At 38.3% G+C, this 21278-nt stretch overlaps 2 protein-coding genes and 1 long non-coding RNA gene across 8 annotated transcripts; 1 reads left to right on the top strand and 2 right to left on the bottom strand.

Annotated features, from left to right (window-relative positions):
• The first annotated feature begins 68 nt into the window (after nt 1–68).
• On the top strand, nt 69–7427 carry LOC112750653 (polynucleotide 5'-hydroxyl-kinase NOL9). Of its 5 annotated transcripts, none has more exons than XR_011872236.1 (10): nt 327–855; nt 2162–2494; nt 2831–2864; nt 3075–3244; nt 3384–3567; nt 3698–3878; nt 4173–4272; nt 5025–5152; nt 5352–6135; nt 6924–7427. XR_011872236.1 is itself a non-coding variant. In XM_025799458.3 (9 exons), the coding sequence occupies exons 2-9, from the start codon at nt 2212–2214 to the stop codon at nt 6975–6977; spliced, it is 1134 nt and encodes a 377-aa protein (XP_025655243.1). In that variant the 5' UTR covers nt 69–855; nt 2185–2211; the 3' UTR covers nt 6978–7427. The 5 variants fall into 5 exon arrangements, 3 of the variants coding, with proteins under 3 accessions (XP_025655243.1, XP_025655244.1, XP_025655242.1); XR_003175952.3 differs by having other exon boundaries at nt 404–855; nt 2185–2494; XM_025799458.3 differs by lacking the exon at nt 5352–6135 and having other exon boundaries at nt 69–855; nt 2185–2494.
• Nucleotides 7428–7934: 507 nt separating this feature from the next.
• Nucleotides 7935–9812, bottom strand: LOC140178971 (uncharacterized). Its single transcript, XR_011872235.1, has 2 exons — nt 8782–9812; nt 7935–8656 (listed from the first exon to the last, which is right to left on the bottom strand). It is a non-coding gene; the product is annotated as an uncharacterized lncRNA (long non-coding RNA).
• Nucleotides 9813–9861: 49 nt separating this feature from the next.
• Nucleotides 9862–18678, bottom strand: LOC112750651 (protein FLOWERING LOCUS D). Of its 2 annotated transcripts, XR_003175951.3 has the most exons (7): nt 16590–18678; nt 15246–16007; nt 15076–15121; nt 14870–14994; nt 13068–13125; nt 10582–10719; nt 9862–10348 (listed from the first exon to the last, which is right to left on the bottom strand). XR_003175951.3 is itself a non-coding variant. In XM_025799456.3 (6 exons), exons 1-5 carry the CDS (start codon nt 18370–18372, stop codon nt 13094–13096), a joined length of 2748 nt encoding a protein of 915 aa, XP_025655241.1. In that variant the 5' UTR covers nt 18373–18678; the 3' UTR covers nt 9862–10348; nt 13068–13093. The 2 variants fall into 2 exon arrangements, 1 of the variants encoding a protein (XP_025655241.1); XM_025799456.3 differs by lacking the exon at nt 10582–10719.
• Between the last annotated feature and the right edge of the window lie 2600 nt (nt 18679–21278).

Here is a 21278-nt window from a genome sequence, read left to right as displayed (position 1 = left end):
TCGGTGATAATCGATTTGACCCGTGTAGATTTCATGAAAATTGGTGAATTGGTCAGTTTTTGAAATTCGGACCGGTTTATTTTTTTTAGAAAAAAACTTTTAATACTACGCTGTTCTAGTTTAAAAAAAAAGAGAATGAATACCCAACCCCCAACTCCTTATAAGTATTTCGAGAGGACAACGAGATTCTTAACAAAAAAAAATGGGACTGATTAACTCATATGCCAAAAGAAATATATTGACTTTTTTTACAAGGACTAATCAGTCCCATAAAAATAAAGATCAGGAGCCAAAAAAAATATTTTTTTTAAGAATTTCGTTATCTTTCGAAGTAATTGTCAGCGGCCGAATTTTTTTCAAAAAAAAAACAAACAAAAAACCCTAATTTCCCAACGGCAACCCCAAGGCCCCAACCTAAAGTCTCAGCACACTCTCTCCCAAGAACCACAGATTCACTCACTCTCACCTCTCTACCTCACTCACCGCAGTTCCGAACGTTCACCGCCGACCACAACGGCAGCCAACGGAGGACGTCACTCGTCCCTCCCCTCGCCGGCTCCTCTGCGTCGTCTCGGCGCCGCCAGTGTCTGCTCGCCTCTGCCTTCTTCGTCTTTGTTGTCCCGGCCACCTTGGCTCCGCCGTTCCTCGCCTGCCTCCGCCTCGTGCCTCTTCTGCCTCTGCTTCCTCCGTCGTCATCGTGTTGGCTCCTCTGCTGGCTCTGCTCTGCTCCTCTTCGAAGCTCTGCTCTCTCTCGCCGGTGGCCTGCTCTGCAACGGGCCAACACTGCAGCGGCCTCAAGTTGGAAAACCGTCCCTGATTCTGTTTCTGACTTTCTGCTTCTGCACTGTAGTGTAGGTGAGTCTGGTTTTTAGTTATTCTTATTAATTTTTTATACTGGATTTTTGCTATTTTAATGTATTGATGGTAATTGTATTTGTATGTAAAACTGATTGATTTAATTTGTATAGGTTTAGATGAATTGTTTTTGTATGTAAAACTAATTGATTTAGTTTGTTGTTCTCTTTGTTCTTTTTCCTTTCTTGAGGCTTGTATACTAAAGTTGGAGAAACAGATAATAGAGCAAAAGACATTTTCATTAACACTAAAAAATTTGTTTCCTAGCTTGATAATCAAATGATGAAGGTTCAATAAAAAGGTCTTCTTCTGGTGTTGTGTAGCACTCTTTAATTTCCTCAGTGGATTAATCACTTTGCAATAGTTTGATTTGGAGGTCAGTGGTAATAAACAAGAGTTTGTTTTTAAAAGAGAGAAAATGGGAAGGTTCTAGCAGTTTTAAGTTTCAACATGGAATTTTCATTTGAGTTGAAGTTTTTCTTGTTATATTTGTCTTGTTTTTCATTCAGGAAGGGTCTTCCAAGTTCTGTTCTTTGGCCCTTTTGTTTTCCTTTGCATCTTTAAAACAAAGATGCTAAAAAGTGCAAAACAAGAGAGAGTGACTGTATGGAAAACTAGAAACAAGAAAATATTCAACAATGAATCTGTGAATGTACAGGCGATGAACTGATTTCGTTTTATAAGGAGTCATGGAAACGAGGCAGGAAAGACAGGATAATTGATCATTGAAGCTGTTTTGTTTCGTGCCAGTAGCTAGTGGATTTTTTTTGTGTTAGGAGTGATTACTAGTTACTTTGTTTTGTGTTGGTTGATCTGCGTTTTGTATTCTTGCTTTGGTTGTATCTTTTCGTCCTGTTGCTGCCGGTTGTTGTAGTTGTTTTGCTCCTCACCACCCTCTTTGGATTTATGGATGTGACTTAGGCTTTTCTAGAGGAATGTTCATCTCCACAAAAAAATATTGGAATGCTGCTATATTAGTTTATTTTCCAATGAAATATTTCCTGGAAAACAAAAAAGTCATAATTTCAGCCTTTATATTATAACTTTAATATTCAGGATTTCTCTTTTTCTTGATTAATCTCTGGACATTTGATTATTTAAGTGACACCGGGTTAACCGGTTCAACCAATGACCTAGTAGTCTGACCGGTTCGGTTATGATAACTATGGTAGTTTGTCCTTTTAATCTTTCAGTGATATTTTTGTCGGTGCCTAAATCTTGAGGGAATTTTTGGTGATTTACCCAATTTTCTCAAACATTATTTTTCCAAGATTGATATTTTAGTACCTTATCCCAATGGACATAGTCTAAACTTGGCAGCGTGAACAGTGTCATCCATACTCCAGAAACTTGAAGATGAGATCGAATGAGAGCCCTTTGACGGAGATATACATACCAGGAGAATGGTCGGACGCGGTGGAGTTTATCGTGTCAAAGTGGAGCCCTCCTCCTATTGTTTTGATTTGTGGCGCCAAGAATTGTGGGAAGACAACGTTTTCCCGCCATCTCATGAATGTGATGTTGCAGAATGGCATGTGTTCCTACGCCAAGGTTGCTTACCTCGACACCGATGTCGGCCAGCCTGAGTTCACTCCTCCTGGTTTTCTCTCTCTCACCATTGTTGACAAAGTCACTTCAGGTATGATCAAAGATATTTCCTCATCCGTCCTTCCATTTTTATTATTATTAATATTATTGAGTTACTGAGGTTACACAAAATAACATTTGGCTGAAAGTTATCTATGGAAGAATAAAAAACCAAAAGTACATGAAGGATCATGTTTTTGCTAATAAAAATACCTATATTTTGGATACATTGTCAAATGAATCAAGCGTATAGTGGCAGTTTTTCTCTTTCTTTCATGGATAGTTTTGTCAGCCACAATCTTTGATTGTTCCTGTGTAATTTAATTGTTATTAGTATTGATTCATAATAGCTTATTTCTTGCTCTTCTTTTCCTACCTATTATTTTAGATTTGACAACTCCATGCCTGAAAACACCGGAGAGGTACGAAGTGTTTTATTTTCTTTATCTTAATATTTTGGGAACTTAATATCTCTTTTTTGTTTTATTTATTTGTTTGTTTTGCATGTTGTAATGTAATGTTTCTTTGGATTTGAAAAATTAATGTTCTTCATGTATTAGTTATTCTTGCCTTTTGTTGATATGAAGCAATTAATTGGACTTCTTGACTTACTACCTGCCATTTATTTGTAGGTGCCTTTATTTTGGTGATGTTTCTTCTAAAAGAGATCCATCAACATACTTAAATTATGTATTTTCCATATTTGATTACTACCGGAGGGAGTATTACATGTTTGATGAAGAAGAAAATTCTCCTGGGACTCTGGTGCCTCTTATCGTGAACACTCCTGGCTGGGTGAAAGGTAAACCCGTTTAATTTTCAGTTATTAATCTGACTTTTTCTTAGGGCTGCATAATCTGACTTTTTCTTAGGGCTGCATACATGTTAGAATAATATTTTTATGACACTTAGCTGGGTTTTGCATTTATCTCGATTTCCAGGCATTGGTTATGACATATTGGTGGATATGTTGAAACATATTTGCCCCACACAAGTTGTTAAGATAGGCATATCCTCCACAAATAAGAATTTACCTGCTGGAGAATTCTGGTTAGATAGGGAACATGATGGAACAATTGACTTAATCGAGATAAAGTCAGCTCGGCAAGACTCATTCAATAGATCGTAAGTCTAAGTCTGATTAGAAATTTATTGATTGTTTTCGTTGCTGATGCTGCTAGTTTGGCCTTTTATTTTGATCTCTTAGTCTCTTATGCATCAAGTTTGATAGTATATCATGTGTTTGTTTCCACAGGGTGCTTGTTCAAAAGGATGCACATCTCTTGCGTGATTTACGAATAATGGCTTATTTTAGACAGTGCTTCCCTGGTGATTCAGATATTTCTACTATCAAAGAACTTGCAAATTCCTTGGCCTCTCACTGCCCTTATGAAGTTCCCATTGCAAGCATAAAGATTCGACATCTTCATTGTGAGGTTGGATCCAGTTTGATTCCTTGTATGTCTAATTCTAATTTAGGTTCATGGTTTCTTGCAATAGGAATGTTGCTGCCTTTTGACTTGAATATTCATGGGTTGTAGTTTCACTAACAACCTCTTTGCTCTCAAGATAAGGCTGTTTTCATCCAACATTTCCTAAACCCGACAATGGCAGGGTCTCATTACTAGCCAGCCACCATTTTTGTGTTCTGAACTTTCTTCTGTGTATTTGATTCATTTCATTTCCAGACCTAAAGCCTGTTTTCTTATTGTTTTACTATGTTTTTGCAGGTCCGAAGCTCTGAAATATTCTACAGTTTGAATGCTAGTATTGTTGGCTTAGCAGTTGATTCTGAAGAACCTGAAAGTTTACCTTGGTGTCTTGGTCTTGGTAGGTTATTTTAGACTTGTCTCCAAATTCCAAAATGTTCCTCATTATGGAGGGTCATTTACTGAAAAACTACTAACATGAAATTTATTATTTAGATGTTGGTAGTAGGAAACAAGTGGAAAGCCCCTGATTCTGCATGTTTACTATCTATACAACTGGAAAACTTCTGATGCCTTGTAAATGAAAAGAAAAACTCTGATACATGAATCTTGATTAAAAGATGAAATGGATTATTGAACTTGATATCAGTTTCAAACTTTTGGTGGGTCTGTGGCACACAAATATCGTGATAGGAGTTCTGGGGGTTAGTTCCATTATATCTCATATTCTGTTGTTACATTTTTAAGATCATGTGTTAACGAATCTCTCACATGTGACTATCATACTAAAACAAATGCATAAGATAAAAGAATAACAAGTGATATTCCTCTCAAAGTGTTTCTTTCAACCAGTGACTATTACACACTATTATAGACCATTAGTGGTTATGCATTGGATAAATAAGTATTTTTCCTAGTTAATATAATTTGAGATAATATTAAAGGCTTGTTTTTCTTTCAATGTTTTTGTTTTGAATATTTTGCAAATAAAAATGTGAAAATAGAAAATAAGATTTTATTGTATTCACTTTTTTATTCCTCAGCTAAATCTTGAAAACAAAAGAACACTAAAAATAAAAAACAGAACAAAATTCCAAACAAAACAGACCCTAAATTTTTTCACTATTAAACACCTGCTTGATTTCCATCCAGGGATTGTGAGGGGAATTGACACAGTCAGAGGTGTGCTCTATGTGATTACACCTGTGCCGCATAGTTCTCTAGAAAGGGTCAACCTCCTCCTACAGGGCTATATACAAATTCCTACCTCTTTATTGCAAGTAAGACACACTTTTATATCCTTTTGTTTTCTTAACATTAAATAATAATCATGTGGCGACATTTGACTCGGATAGCCAACTTTGCCTAGAATAAGAAAAGGCTTGATTGTTATCGTATTCTTTCTTAACTTATAGAAACGTAAGGCACATTCTCAAACGTGTAATCTAACTCGCGTTCTTTCCCTTTGTTCTCTTATAGGAAAAGAAGTAATTAGTTGTTAAAATGTGATGTGCTAAATATTAGAAAAGGAACTACGCCAGAATGGTTTCCTATTTCTTGTCATGAGGTTGTGGCCTTGTGGGTGGGACTGGAAATGATTGGTGATGTCCATCTCTTAATGATTATAGAGTATTTTTAATATCACGTTATTTTTCAGGTGTTAAAAGGGATTTGAATACTTTCATGTTCAAAATGAATATGACAACCTTGCTTACTCCCTCTAGTCCCAAATTGTCCATTTATAAAGTTTGATTTTGGTACAAAATAAGTGACCATTTTGGAAAACTAGACAGCAATAGTTCATTTTTCTAAATGAAAGCAAGAGAATTAAGTAGCAAAAGAGAGCAAGTATAAGAAAAACAAATTTAACAAGGATAATTTTGTCACGATTAGTTTACTTCTATCTAAAATCAAGATTTTTTTCATTTCTTTAATTCACATGCGTAATTATAACTTGACAATTATTTGGGACCAAAGAGTATCATTTTAACACTTTCTTCTAAATAACAAAAATTAGTGGACATGTGAATATTATTAACAGGTGATATTCATTTTGAACATGATAAAATCCAAATTCCAAAACTTACATGTTATTTCTGACCATTGTTTTCTATTCATTCAGACACAACTAGGATACAGTCATCACTTATCACTAATCACCTATGGTTCTTTGTGATTAGAAGCACAGGTTTTACTTAAGTTAGTGCTCTTATTTTGGGTTTCGCTTAGCGTTACCACGTGCAGAAATTTTAATAAAAAAGGGGTAAAGTTTACTTTTTTTTTTCTCTAATGTTTTCGAAAATATTCTTGACATCTAATTTGTTTCAAGTTTGTCCCTAATGTTTTTGATAAGTATCAATTCTACCCTTATTGAATTTTTTTATGATCAACAATTAGTCAAATCTTCTTTTCCAATTTTACCCATAAAATCCAATTCACCCTTCCTTCCTCTCTTCCACACCATCCTCTTTCCAAACTCCACGCCCACACACACCACCAACACCACCACCATCATCTCCCCTGCCTCTTTCATCCACCATGCACTGCCATTGCATCTGCCTCCTCCACCATTGCCCATCGCGGCAACCATCTCGGCCGCTTCCACCACTCGCTACAACCATTATCTTCTCTTTCACCATGTGCCACCGTCGCATCTGCCTCCTCCCCCATTTGTTGCTGCCGCAACCATCTCTGCCTCCTCCATCACTCGTCGTAATGGATGTTGGTGGGGGGTGGTGATGATGATAGAGAGAAAAATTAATGATGATGATGACGGTGATAAGGAATTGATTATGAGAATTAGGGTTAGAATTGGAAAAAAAGTTGAATAACTATTAACCGTCAAAAAATTAACGGTTGAGGTTATTTTGACAATTTTCAAAATGTTTGGAGCAAAGAATTTATTTTATTATTTTTAGAGTTTTTCATGCATTGGGTATATCAGAATATTTTTATTTTTATTTTTTTCTATTATTTTTTCTGTTTCACTTTTACCACTCTTTACCGATGCAATGTTGTTCCCCCGACTGAACAATCATGGTTCCTTTTCAGGTGTATGGATGCATATCACCTTACATGACAGCGAATGCTTTGACCACAAGCTAGTTAATAGTTATCGTCTTGAGTTGGTAAAGACGACCATTGCAGTAACATAGCAGTACTAGACGTCTTGATTACTGTAGATGCTTCCTTTTCCATGGAACAATCTCCCAGGATAATAATTATGTGTGTTCGATTGAGAGTTTGTTTCCTAGGTAGAAAATTATAACAACTTTGGGAATTGGGATGCTAATTCGTTTCTTTGAAATATAGTAATAGAAAATTGGATTGCGTTACTAGTGTTCTGAATTCCGTTTAGCAATAATTGTCTTGCATAAAGCTTGCAAGCTATTTATTATTTACTTTACCAATGATAAGAACCAGAAACTTTAGTAGCTAAACTGATGAGTTGAATTAGAGATGAATATGTTTGGGGAACTATGACGTTGATAACGATTCATATTTGTAAGTAATATTTTCCTTTTCCTAGGGTTTTAAAGCCAAGGAGTTGTGTTATTCATGGTTGAAGATTGAGAGTGGAGTTGTGTTATTTATCGATTGTGTTACCTAAACACCTAATCTCATTATATTGATCATGTGTAAACTTCAATTGCAAATTAGGGCCAACACAACATCTTGCATATATATTTCTGAGTAGTTCCCAGAACACCCCTCACATTTGATTTATATAATTATAATTATAAAGATAATTTGTTTTATCAATGTCTACATCAAACTTACTCCTAGACTTGGTTGGTTTTCATTGGTATTTTATATTTATAGCCAAACGAGATATCCATTCAGGTTTGCATTTTATTAACTGTATACATATACATATGTTTGTTATCGGTTACAAACATCATAGTTGGTAGTTACAAGTTCTGCAACCTGTTATAGGATTTTGACTTTTTGAGGCTTGATGATGCTGATTTTGTTTTCCTTATTTTATCAACCATTAGAATTATGAAATCAACATCAAGTAAACCAACAACACTCTTCCAAAGTAGTTTAATTATATTTGGATTTCCTTAACTGCATATATGCATTTTCCGCTAGTTTTATTTTTGGTATTAGTATTTTCCACTAGTTATAAATACAATAAATGGTCGTTACAAGTTATGCAAATAGGTTACAAACTACGAGGCTTGTTGATGTTTCAAAATCAAAAATGGCATGGCCCATGCAAGGTGCCATGGGGAGGGTAGTGCTTTCAACCTTGTATAATGCATGGACATCAAATGTACATGGGAGGCCGTGGCCAGTGGCCACTCTAGGAAGAAACTAAACAAATCCAAAATAAAATCAAATTCTTGTTTGCAACAAAATAACTCTAAATTCCACAATATCACTTAGTTGGCACAACTATTATCAGCAATTACCAGCAACTAACTATCAGAACAAAGTCAAACGTAAAGCCAACCCTGCATACATACAACAAACTATACAAACTCGCACCACAAGTCCACAACATTAGCTAATTACTTGCCAAACATGCTGTGTTGCAAGTTTTTTCCTCTTTATTATGCCCTCAGCAAGTTGCGCTGTCGTCCCAACTTTCTTTCTTCAATTTAGCATACCCACGAGCCATGGGATTTGCCATGAAGGCCGAGCTCTCAATTCATCCAGCTGACACATGGGCAATGACCAACCCAGTGAGAAGGAGGAGCACAAACCCTCCAACACCAGCAACCAAAATTCTCAGAATAAATATCCAACTTCTATACGCACAATGAAATTCTAAACTCCTACAAATTTACAACACAATATCATGCTCGCATTTAACTTATTTATTACCTCTGTGTGCTAGAAAACTATCAATATATATTTTTTCACAAATTTAGTTATACAAGAAATTAAACTAGTTACAAACCTCAATAATGTTTTCCAGATTAATCATACCCGCGGGCAACGGGATTTGCCATCAGAGCCGACCTTTCAATTCTTCGGAGGCCACATGAACCATGTACCCTCTAACAGTAGCAACTAAAATTCCCAGAATCAATATCCAACTTATTTTTTTGTACAATGAAATTCTAAATTCCTACAAATTCACAACACAAATGTGAGCAACCTTATAATTTTTTGGCTAGAACATAGGCCGTGTACTAAACCATAGAAGTCATGTACCCAACATACCAATGAAAATTTCCAGAGTCAATATGCAACTTCTATTTGCACAATGAAATAGTAAAGGGTAAAAAGAGGTTACATTATGGGTGTGTAAGAGTGAGAGGATACAGTGGGCAAGAAAGGAATTATAGGTTGTGGATGCGTAAGAAAATAAAAGGGGGTTATTGTCTTATTGATTGTCAACTATTGGGTGTAGAATTTCAATAAAATAGTCAAACGTTTCTAAATTATTGGTTCTCAACTTCATTCTCCCTTGTTGAATTAGCAAAACTCTTTTAAATTCAAATGTTTTGAACTTTTGGGGTGTAGAATTTCAGACGCATATGCCAGAGAGCATCTTATCGGGTAAGTTCACGAGTTGAAGATAAGCAAACTCAAACCGCTGACATTCGTCACAGGTTAAGCTACCGCCTCTCAGTCCCCAGTTGTCTACTATAAAAGCCAACAATAGACAATAACTTTCCCTCGAACACAGCTTACAACTTCCATCGTATTATGCTCACTTAGGTTGTCCTATAGTTTTGGTTCTATGTTGCTGAACGTGATGGGGATCTAGTTTTATTAAAGAGAAAAAGAACACTCTAATATTGAGGATGCAATGTGTTTCAGCGACGATGTAGAAGTAAAAATAGGTTGAATAGGTTGATGCAGGTCAAGATTGATCCATTATTATGCCCTTTTCTTTGACAAGTTGATCAAGCTCATCCATGCCTAGTTTTACTTTCCAATTGTTTGTTAAGGAGACGCCATGATTTTATTGTATTAGCAAGGCTGCAAAAAGTTCAGTCAACAAAAATAGAAGAGATTGTGAAAAGTATGATAGTGAAAAAGTATCTATTACTCCGGCCAAAGAAAAATATTATACAGAATTAATCATAATTTAATTGCAATCAAGTTTCTATCGGTTAAAAATTAATCAAATCCTTACATACAGGGAAAAAAAATTATCGAATCCCTACTATGGAAATGGAGCACACACTTCTTTAATCCTAACATTTGCTATGGAATAAATACCAATGACTAAATTATCATTGAACTTTGACTTAAACGGTGAGAGATGTATTCTAGAAGAACCACTATTCCCCCCTTCATTTGTCCAACTATCTCATACACATCTCCGAAACACCCCAGCACCAGTTGCACACTTAAAAAAGAAAAACAAACTGGCTTCATCACCCACCTGCCTTTACTTCCTCCGTTTTATTTGTTGACGCTCACTATGATGTAAGCTTGTGGTTCTCATCAAGGGCGACTCCTTTTGTTTTGTTTTGGTATTTTTTCCACCCTCAAAGTAGGATGCTACTTAGCTGCATATATTTTGTGGGATGCGAGTTAGCAGCATTAAAACACCAAAGGTATTATTAGCAAGAGGCCATCTTCAATTTTATCAATTAGATAACACAAAATCAGATAAAAAAAATATTATGCACACATAAAAAATCAGCCACCATATATTTGTATATGTGTGTTCGAACAGGAATTAGTTAAATGGTGACTTAATTTTGGTATACACATAGCATAGTTAGATCTAGAAAGCTACCTCAAGGTTGATGAATGAAATTTGACATACTACTGGTGCCTGTCTTGACAAAACAATGTCCCGTAGAAAGATACCCTTTTTTCATTTGAAAGCCAACACGCTGTGACATTGTCATCACGATCTCTAATGAAATTGCACCTGAAGATTTAAAACAACACTTACTATATAATTGATTATGTGAAAATCAATTTACGTATTAATGTTTTAACTGAAAAGAGATTTCAAGATAATTTGTTTTGTTTGGATTGTACGGAAAAAACTGTGTGACAAAAAATAGTTTTGGTGAAGCTAGAGGAATAGGACCGAGAGACAAGAAGTCATGGTGGTGGAATGCGAGTGTACCAAAAAAGATAAAGACAAAAAAAGTGCTTTAAAAAGTGGTGTTTATGCCGCAATACAGATAACATGAAAAAATATAAGGCGAGCATATGAGAGTCTCTACCAGCCTTTAGGCATGAAGGAAAGAGAAAAAAGCATATATAGAATTGCAAAGAGCCGTGAAAGAAGAACAAGAAACTTGTATCAGGTTAAGTGCATAAAGGATAAAGATAAAGAGGTTTTGGCTCAAGATGAGAAGATCATTAAAAGGTGGAAAATCTACTTCTATGAGTAATTTAATGAAGGACAGATGAACCTTGGTCGATTATGCACGAGGGAAGAAAATCAAAACTTCGACTACCATCGACTATCGAAGGATTCGAGACTTCGAGGTAAAAGAGGCTCTAAAGCGGATGAAAAATGACAGAACTTTGGGACCCGATAATATTCTGATTTAAGTTTGGAAAGGCCTTGGAGAAAAGGCATCAGTTGGTTAATCAAGCTTTTACATGAGATTTTAAGGTTAAAGAAGATGCCAAATGAATGGAGAAAAAACACCTTGGTACCTATCTACAAGAATAAGGGAGATATACAAAATTGCGAAAACTATAGAGGGATCAAGCTCATGAGTCATACCATGAAGTTATGGAAAAAGGTGATAGAACGAAGATTGAGACAACAGACACAAGTAACAAAGAATCAATTTGGGTTTATACCAAGCAGATCCACCACCGAACCTACATACATGTTAAGAAGGATGATGGAGAGGTATCGTAATAATAAAAAGGATCTACATATAGTGTTTATTAATATGGAGAAAGCGTATGATAGGGTGCCAATAGAGGTCATAGAAGGTTTTGGAAATGAAGAGAATAAAGATCGCATATATTCACGCAATTAAAGATATGTATGATAGGGTTACAACTAGTGCGAAGACTCAAGGTGGTATGACAGAGGAATTTCCTATTGGTATTGAGTTACACCTATGCCGATGATATTGTTCTTATGAGAAAGTCAATAGAAGACCTAAATAAAAAGCTGGAGTTATGGAGAGAAATTCTAGAAGTATATGGTCTAGCGCATAAGCCGTAGCAAGATGGAATATAAAGAATGTAAGTTCGACAGCCGAAGGGAAAACCCTAATACAGAGATGAAGATTGGAAAACACATCCTACGAAAAGTTAAAAGTTTTAAGTATCTTGAGTGCACTATACAGGATAATGGAGAAATTGAACAGGATATAAATTTTAGAGTCCAAACAGATTGGTCAAAATGGCGGAGTGCGTCTAATTTTATGTGACAAAAAAATGTCTTTAAAACTTAAAAGACAAATTCTATCACACTACTATCAGACCGGCTATACTTTATAGTACAGAGTGTTGGACGATTAAAAGGGACCACGAACATAAGTTAAGTGTAGCAGAGATAAAGATGTTGAGATTGATGAGTATTCATACGCGTTTGGATAGAATAAGGAACGAAGATATAAAATAGAGAGTTGGAATAGCACCTATTATAAAAAAGATGGTAGAATTGAGTCTCACGTGGTTTGGACATGTGAGAAGAAGACCAACAAAGCGTCCAGTCAGGAGGGTGAATGAAATAGAGGATGAACAAGGGGTGAAAGGCAGCGGAAGACCTAAAAAGGCTATCTATGAAGTGATCAAACGAGATCTACATGTAAACGATCTCTCCGTAGACATAATACATAATAGAACTCAATTGCATCATTTGATCCATGTACTCGATCCCATCTACTAGGACAAGACTTTGTTTTTGTTGTTGTGTGATAAAACTACTAAAAAAAGACCGTTATTATTTATATTATTGACTTATCAAGCAAAAACACTAATGTGTGCATCGAACAAAAAACCTTTTCAAAAAAAATAAAAATAAAAAGGAGAGGAAAAGAAACTTAAAATTTGGACAACACATAATCACTTACATAAAAATTACCCAAACATGATAAAAAAAAAATTCAAAACGATGAAAAAGAAGTCTTTTTTTGGAGTTCAACAAACATACTCTCTATTCTCTATGGTCTTTTTCATTATAGTTTAAAATGAAATTCATTGAACTCCTCCCCCTTAACGTGACAAGGTAATCCTTTAAAAATGGAAATCATATACAAGAAAGACTATAAGAATTAGTGATGTTTGGTGTCTTACCTCCTGGATGAATATAGGTGCTCGCTTCACGGATTTGACAAGCCACTTTGGGTGTTACCTAGAAATACCTTTAGTTAGTTTTGTAATTCATACTGACAAAAACCATAGCTACAAAAGACATACATAAATATAATGCATGTACACTTGACAGTTTTAGTTATACAATAAGAAAAAGGCTTTAATACTCTATAGGTCTTTATAGTTTATCAAATTTTAATTAAGTCCTTATAGTTTAAAAGTATGTACTTAAGTCCTTATATTAGATAAAAAAATTCCAATTAGGCCTTCTCTAACTATTTTCTTTTGTTAAAAATACAACTATTTTTTGGAATATTCATTTTTGTGTTTCATGTAGGATGAATTATGGAATATTCTAAAAAAAATACTCTAGAATTATTGCATTTTTTTCTGAAAAATAATTAGTAAGAATCTAATTACAAATTTTTATCTAGTACAGGAATCCAATTACAAACTTTTAAACTGTAAGGCCTAATTAAAAATTTGATAAAACTATAAAAGCTAACAGAACAATTAAACCTAAAGAAATTTGCTAAAGATAATTATTTAAAGTGAGGTACAACAAGGGGAGGATACCATATAATCCAAAGCATCAAGCAACCAAAACAAGGAAGCTACTAGAACAACAAAGCTTTGCCCCACCACTAGGTGGGATCAACAAAACTCCGGTGTCTTATCATATACCATGTCTAAATTACCCCATTTATGCTTAAAAGTTGGGGGCACCCTAAAAGACCAATAAAAGGAAATAATTACATTATTTGCTTGAACAAAGTGATTAGTAAGAAAAAGAAGCTGGCTGGGTTTTACATGAGCTTTAACAGCAACACACGTGCAGCTTCATCCATATGTTTGCCCCTACCAACTAGATATTTCTAAAAATTACCAATATGTTCTCGCATTTTTTTCCAAATCTCAGAAGGATGGGGTGGAAGGAATATGGTACCCTGACCATTTAAATTTGAACCTGATCAGTTTAGCCTTATGACCCCTTATCTTTCCATGGTATAGCAAAATGGTAGAGTAAATAGGAAGGGCAACAAATATCAAGTTCGATTTCAAAGCCTAAGTATACATACAGGATTACAGGCCTTAACTCTAGCAAACAGAATGAGTCTCATATCTCATGAGAACATACGCAAAGATTGTACAGCAGTCTATTTATTCTTGTAACTTCACCTCCCCTTCCTTTTAAAATCAAAAGAATATGGAGCTCAGAAAATTAGTTATTCTTTTGGGTGTTTTGAATTCAAATCCATTGTTTTTAGCCCAAATAATAGGTTTTGATCTTTAGATCAATCTGAAATGTTTTCTTGCAAATCACACCTTCAGTTCCTAAATCATTCCTTGAACAGAACCTCATTCAGTGCTTCCACCTTAATAGACCTATTTGGAAGCCCAGAGCTCCCCTTGAGGTTCAATTCAATCCTTTTTATGGATCCGTTTGTAAAACAGTGCTTAATAGAATTACTACAATAATTATGTTGCATGTCTCAGTGTCATATAGGGCTAACTATCTTTAAATGTGTGTTATTTGTTGACTGTTTTGCTGAGCTCTGAATCTGTTCCATATCTATTTTTGCATTGTTCTGATGATGCTGATGAATGTCAGGTTTGTCAGGTTTGCCATAGAACCTTGATCCAGTTGGTTCACTAGTTTTGATGGCTTTAGGGAATGAGAAAGAAGCCAAATCATTTTGACAAAGCACATTCTATGCGCCAGCACTTAACGTAATGCAATGTAATTATCATAATTTAATCAAGAATTTTGGACAAACAATTACCTAAAACAGGCACTCCAGGAAGTGCTTGATCTGTCCTATTCTCTTCCGTTACGTTAGTTGTATTCACCACATTTGTGCTAGTGTGCAGCAAGGATCCATGGGTTTTCTTCACCACTTTCGCCTTCCTGTGAGAATCAACTAGAGTTATCGTCATGTCCAACAGAACATGAATAATATAAATAAACATCAACAATTTAGTCACAAACCTGATTAGCTTTCGCTTAATAATGCCGGCTTTTAGTTTCGATACCCCTTTATAGACAATGAGAAGTATTATTTACCTTGAAGAAGAATCCACACATAAACAGAAAAGGAAAGAAAAAGAAGAGGAAAATAAGCAAAGAATCTTGGACAACTAATGTCTACTATCACCCACCTGGTTTAATAATCGCAGATGTTGAAAGAGGTTTCCGATTGCCCCTTTCAGCTTTAATGGAAGCAATGACAGAATCACCACTAGGCCCCAAGCCTTTTCTTCCCACCAGCTTCACTCCTAGCTTTTCACAAAGGTAATTCAATCTCATTTCATCACCTCCTCTTACTTCTCTTAGGTCAAGAATCTGTTGCCTTGATAGTAGAGTGTAAACATGAAGCTGCTGCTGCTGATTAAAATGTGACTGAAGCTGCTGAAAAAGCAATTTGTTTGAGTGCTGTTGTTGGTCCTGTTTTGCAACTTCATGACTCTTCTTTCTATGCTCACTAAATGTTACCCGCAAGATTGCTGGTGACTTGGAGTCTGCATTCTTCCGAGCAAAAATGGCAGAAAAGCTTCCAAATTCTATATCAGGTTCTCTAAATAAGTCCGCAAGAAGGGAAGCACAAGAATAAGCATTTGAAGGAGCCCTATCAACCTTCAATCTTCGGGATCGAATATCAGCATAGTGAGCCATATTTGCTGCTTCTCTAAGACCACTAAGAAAAGCCCCATGCATGGTAGCAGGATAGCGCCTAGTGGTTGCCTCCCCAGCAAAGAAAAGTCTACCATCTCCAACAGTTTCTGCTAAAATATCATAATCATCCCCGGAAGCTCCAACTGCAACATTAGAATAAGAACCAAAGCAGAAAGGATCATTTCCCCATCTAGTACAGACAGTTTGGATAGGTTCAGGAACACTAATTCCTTTTGGTTCATAGATACCTGCACACAGACAAAGCATGTGTCATAAATTTATCCTAAACAGAACAGTAATGAAAATTGAGTAACGTTTGACTCATTTTCATAAAATACTTTATTAGGAATAGTTTTAAGCCAAACTTCACAATGGTTACTGTGGAAAACATTCAAAAAGGTCTGATATACTAACTGATATTGATCCAAGAATTGGATGTTATATATAGCCTACACAAATACAATCTTTCCCCCCCCCCCCCCCCCTAAAAAAAAGGATATGTGGGTTCGTCAATATATACTAAAGAAAATGTTATAATTACATAAATAGCAAATAAACTTTAACAATATAATTAGTGGTGGAGTTTCCATGCTATAACAATGATCCAGTTTAGCTTTTTATACATTTTGCACAAAATAAATAGACCAACCAAAAGCACACAAGGAACTCAGGAAATCATGCCAGCTGCTTGAAATATTTCGAAGACAGACTTGCAACTTCTTATCTTGTGGTTCATTTTCCCCTTTTTTTAGGTACCATTGGTATCCAGAAAATCTACTATCTAATTATGAGGGGAATGGAAATCTAGGTTACAGTTTTCATGGAGTTACCCTTGAGAATTTGAAGAACACGTGTGACTGCATCTGTTGGGGGCATGCTCTCGAACTTATGTGCAGCTTCCCCAGCCACTAAAGCAATCAACAGTGGACCACCAGCAACTGGGGCATAACTGTAGAACAGAAAAAACTCCCCACGGCGACTTGGATCATCAGTAAGGTGTCCAAAAGTGTCAAGATCTGTCTCCCAGAATACATGAGGAAAAAGCATAGCAACCTTATTCAGTAGACCAAAACCCAATCTTTTTATTCCATCAAGTTTTCTTTGAGGCAACTCAGGTATAAATTTGATGGACCCCTTCTTTAACACTCCTAGTGGAACAGTGCACAATGCCATATCACCCTCAAAGACCTGATTTCCTGCAATAACCTGCACTCCATCACCACTGTATCTAACAGTATGTACAGTTTTCTCATATAGAATAGACACGTTCTCAGCCAAAGCTTGAACTAACTTCCCATTTCCTCCAGGCAAAAAGCAATGATCCCCTCCCATATCATATGGATCATCTTGATCCCAAAACGCTAGCGAAAGATGGGACAACAAACCGGCATTCGCATACTCCAAATTGGCTAGATGCCAATTAAACAAGTTCATCTCCTCATCATTCACCGCATCCTTGTACACTTGCCTAAACGTTTCCAATGCTGCACCAAGGGACACATCCATAGATACCTCCCCCATCAACTGTCTAAGCCTGCTTGCCTTGTCAAGCAAACGGTTGAACGCATTTTCCACCTTTACATCCATATCAGGGTCAACTGGCTTTCCATCGAGACTATAAAGTGGACACTTATCCCTTACCTTATGAAGCACATCACCTAACTGCCTTGCCACAATGCCAAGAGGATTCCCTAAGGTACCAGTTAAAACACTCCCGCCCAAATCCGCAGCTGCACACACCCTATTCCCTCCCTCCATCTTCTTCGTATAAACTCGTCCGCCGGCGCGCTTCCTCCCTTCCAAGACCGTTACTTTAAAGCCAAACCGCATCAGCTGCCTAGCAGCCGCCAATCCGGCCAGGCCAGCGCCGATGATGATCACGCTCGGTTTACTCATTTCCAACGGAATTTTTTCCTTAATTAAGGGTGCAACTCCAAAATTGATGTATCCATGCGAGACGAGGTAGTTATAAGCGGAGTCAAGAAGAGCGTGATAATGCTGAGGTATGTAGTCAACGAACATCTCCTTCGTGACCCACTGGGACACATTCTCGCGCCATTTGGCAATTATATGGTTCCTAATGAGAGTGTAGTTCACTTGCTCTATCCCTCCGATGACCGGGAGAACCCCCGCTTCGATCTCCTCCTCGGTTAGCGAATCGGCTGGAAACCCGGCGCTGAGGGCAATCAAGGCTTCAGTCTTCGGCTCCTTGTTGATCACAATAATCTCATCGGAATTGTCAGGCACCGAGTACTGCATCGACATTGACAGCGGCGGGGGCGGCGGGTTTCCGATGACGACTTTCGACAAAGGAGCCGAAACGGGGACTGCCGCAGCGGAAGACGAGAAACCGTTGTTGTTGTTAGAATTGGAAGCGTCATTGGGGTTGAGAGGGATGCGAAACAACGCCGGGTTGCGTTGGGACCTGCCGCGCCTCCTCTTCTTCGGGACGGTGAAGGAAAGATAGTTGTGCAAGTTAGGGTTAGGGTTTTCAGCCCAGTTTGGGAAAGAATCGGAGTTGGGATCCAAAAAAACGATAGGGTTAGGGTTTTGTTGAGGAGGCAACTGGGTCTGGGATGGGGGGAAGGAAGAAAATTCGGATGGGGAATCCATCTCGTAGTGCTATAATTTTAATTTAAGGTTTTTATTTTTTCTTATTTTTTTCTTCCTCTTCCAAAGATGGACGAATTTCACAGATAATGGAAATAAAAGTGTTGTTTCATGTTTGTGACCGAAATTCCAGTATCCACGTAGCTCAATAGCTCATCCGTATGCCGTCACCATTGTTCAATGTCTGACGGACCAACGGCGGTTCAAACACTGGAAACGCCACTGGGCACGGAGATGGATTTTTAACTCGTAAATAATCGCTATCTATTTTTATCTATCTATTTATTATATTGCAAAACAGTAACACCCTTCACATATTTCAACACCTGTCTATTTTTCAACTGTTTTTGGCATTTCTCCAATTGACACGTGTCTTTATTTCTATTAAAATTACAATCATATTCTATATATACATTGGTAATTACACCCTACTCCTTTTTCATTGTTGCAAGGTTCTTTTGTTCTTGTTCGGTTGGTCGGATGCCAAACGGACCGGGTGGATTAAATGGGTGATTGACGAAGGGAATTCGGCTTTGTTGATAGTGAGCGGACGGATCTTTTGGACTGTGGACTAGGAGGGAGGAGAGTCAGACATCACAACCTCGCGAGCAGTTGTGTTTAGAAGGGGGGAGCCACTTGCAAAAAGGATTTCGACGCTCAAGTCAGAGACCGTATAAGTGGCAGTGAGAGTTAAGGGATAGTGACGTACTGTGGGGGAGGGGTAGGGCCCTCCCATATATACCCTGTCAGTGAGGTGGGTCCCACGAGGACAGTCCCACCTTCTTGGAAGCTTCCTTCCCCAGCTGTCTTGTGATGGGTTACAGGTGGACAGGTGTCCGAGTCAGTTCCCCGGTTCGGGTCCGATGTCACAGTTGGGTCGGACGCACGGATCGGGGCGTTATGCTAGCCGGGCCGGGCCGTAACAGTGCCCCCAACGCGCCAGCTAGGGCCGGGAGTACCGTTGTTGGCGCGTTCTGAGCCTTTTGTTTCGTCGTGGGGTCGGTCGCTCGTAATTGGGACGTGTCTCTTATGCGCGAGATAGCTTCGTCGATTTGGGGAATCGCCGCTTGTTGCCTCGTTATCCGCGACTGCCATTAAGTGCATTTATGGGTGATTTGAAAGCATGGGAAAAAGTCCATTTTGTCCCTGTCTTTCGCGATTCTCCATTGTAGTTACACTTCGCTTTGTTTTTCCTTTCCTTGCCTTATTACTTCAGTTTGTCACTCCCAAATATCTGTTACGCATTCCTCCTTTCCTTTCCACATTTTCTGAAGTTCTTCGTTCTCAATCGCCCCTGATTCGTCCAAATCTCTGCAGTACTCCCCAGCTTCTTTCGATTATCATCATCCTGGTAAGTCTTTCTTTGCCTTTGATGCTTTTTGATATTGTTGCACTTGTATACTGCATGTTTTCCCCGTTCGCGTTTATTTGGATTAGATGTTGGTCTTGCATGCTTGGTAGCGATAGGCAGAAGTTAGGGGGGTTGCCATTTAGGTTTGCGATTTCTGATCTTTAGGTGGCTGTAGATTTATCCTTTCTTTAACTGCAAATAAGCTTACTGTAGCGTTTAGTGCGAGTAGCATTAGTTTAATCTTCTTAGGTTTCCCGACTTCCCGGCCTGGCAGTCTAACTTTGTGGTGCCCCCACCGTAGGTATGGCGCAACTTCCCCTCCCGAGACCCCCTGTCGACAGATATGTGTGGGTTACTTCCAATGTGAAGCGAACCCCTTCGCAAATGACATTAGAGGAGTTCACGGAGTTCCGTGTCCGCGACCAGCTTTGTGGGGGCGATGATGAGGAGGCGCGCTACGAAGCCTTTGTTCCCGCCGCTCATGAATGCCTATGCCAACTCAACCTTAATACGCCCCGAATTGCCGACTGGATGTGGCTGTATGAGGCGATGTTCACTGTCTTGGGGGTTCGCATCCCCTTCTCCCCCTTCCAGATGGCACTCTTAAACCGGTGCGACGTGGCCCCGTCGCAGTTGCACCCGAACAGTTGAGCCGCAATTCGGTGTTTCCAAATGACGTGTGAATACCTAGACTTGCCGGCCTCGGTGGAGGTTTTCTCTAGTTATTTGTTTTAATGAATCCTTCTAAAGAGGGGAGGTACAAGAAGGGGTTCATGTCCTTCCGGGCTGCTCGGGGGAGAGGCGAATCTTCGGAACTTTTGAAGATTCATTTCACGTCCTTAAGGACAAGTTCTTCAAGGTCCGGCCTGCCGAGAGAGTGCATCCTTTCTGGCTAACCTTGGAGGGTGAGCGGTGGATCCCGACTTACTGGAGCTTCGGGGCCGGGTCTAATGCTTTTACCAAGGTAACCTACAAGGGCCTGACCTAGCAGGACAAAAACATCGCCGATGTGTTGCTGGCCATCTTTAATAAAAGTAATCTGAATCCTCATCTCTTAATGGGTGATCGGGAGACGAGTAGGAGTTATGTGGGTAAGTGGTCGTTTGGTAGTGTTGTCCCCCTCCCCCTCTTCTTTTATATATATATATATGTACCGGTCTAACGAGTTGTTCTATTGATTGCAGTAAGCATGGCTACCGAGCGCACTGGCCTTGAGGATTTAATGGCCCAATCCCTCCCTGAAGTGAGTGATGATAACTCTGCTACGCATTTTGTCGAGCAGGAGGCCTCCCCTCATGCCGAGGTGCACTCAACTCCGTCTTCACCACCAAAATCTGCCGAGCCAATGGTTACAACTGGACCGAGCAGCAGTGGCGTGGTTCCTCATGAGGCCGAGCCGATTGTAGAGGGTCCCGATGTCACGATCATCGAGAACCCTCACAAACGGAAGCCGGCCTCCAGTCCCGAGGGCTCACTCACTGTGATGGAGAAAAATTTCGATGCTGGCGGCTTTATTGATTCTCAGCTCGTGCTTGGTACAGACGAGTTCTTTCATGAT

The sequence above is a fragment of the Arachis hypogaea genome, chromosome 15 (assembly GCF_003086295.3).
Source record: "Arachis hypogaea cultivar Tifrunner chromosome 15, arahy.Tifrunner.gnm2.J5K5, whole genome shotgun sequence".
Classification (NCBI taxonomy): domain Eukaryota; kingdom Viridiplantae; phylum Streptophyta; class Magnoliopsida; order Fabales; family Fabaceae; genus Arachis; species Arachis hypogaea.
This window is presented reverse-complemented; position numbering and strand designations above follow the sequence as displayed.

Bases quoted from the DNA above. Each gene is read 5' to 3' on its own strand.
- LOC112750653 (XM_025799458.3), top strand. From the start codon at position 2,212: ATGAGATCGAATGAGAGCCCTTTGACGGAGATATACATACCAGGAGAA. The intron at 2,495-2,830 runs GTATGATCAAAG...CTATTATTTTAG, and splicing joins TGTTGACAAAGTCACTTCAG to ATTTGACAACTCCATGCCTG. The intron at 2,865-3,074 runs GTACGAAGTGTT...ATTTATTTGTAG, and splicing joins TGCCTGAAAACACCGGAGAG to GTGCCTTTATTTTGGTGATG.
- LOC112750651 (XM_025799456.3), bottom strand. From the start codon at position 18,372: ATGGATTCCCCATCCGAATTTTCTTCCTTCCCCCCATCCCAGACCCAG. The intron at 16,008-16,589 runs GTAACTCCATGA...GTCTGTGTGCAG, and splicing joins TGTTCTTCAAATTCTCAAGG to GTATCTATGAACCAAAAGGA. The intron at 14,995-15,075 runs GTTTGTGACTAA...TGATTCTCACAG, and splicing joins ATTAAGCGAAAGCTAATCAG to GAAGGCGAAAGTGGTGAAGA.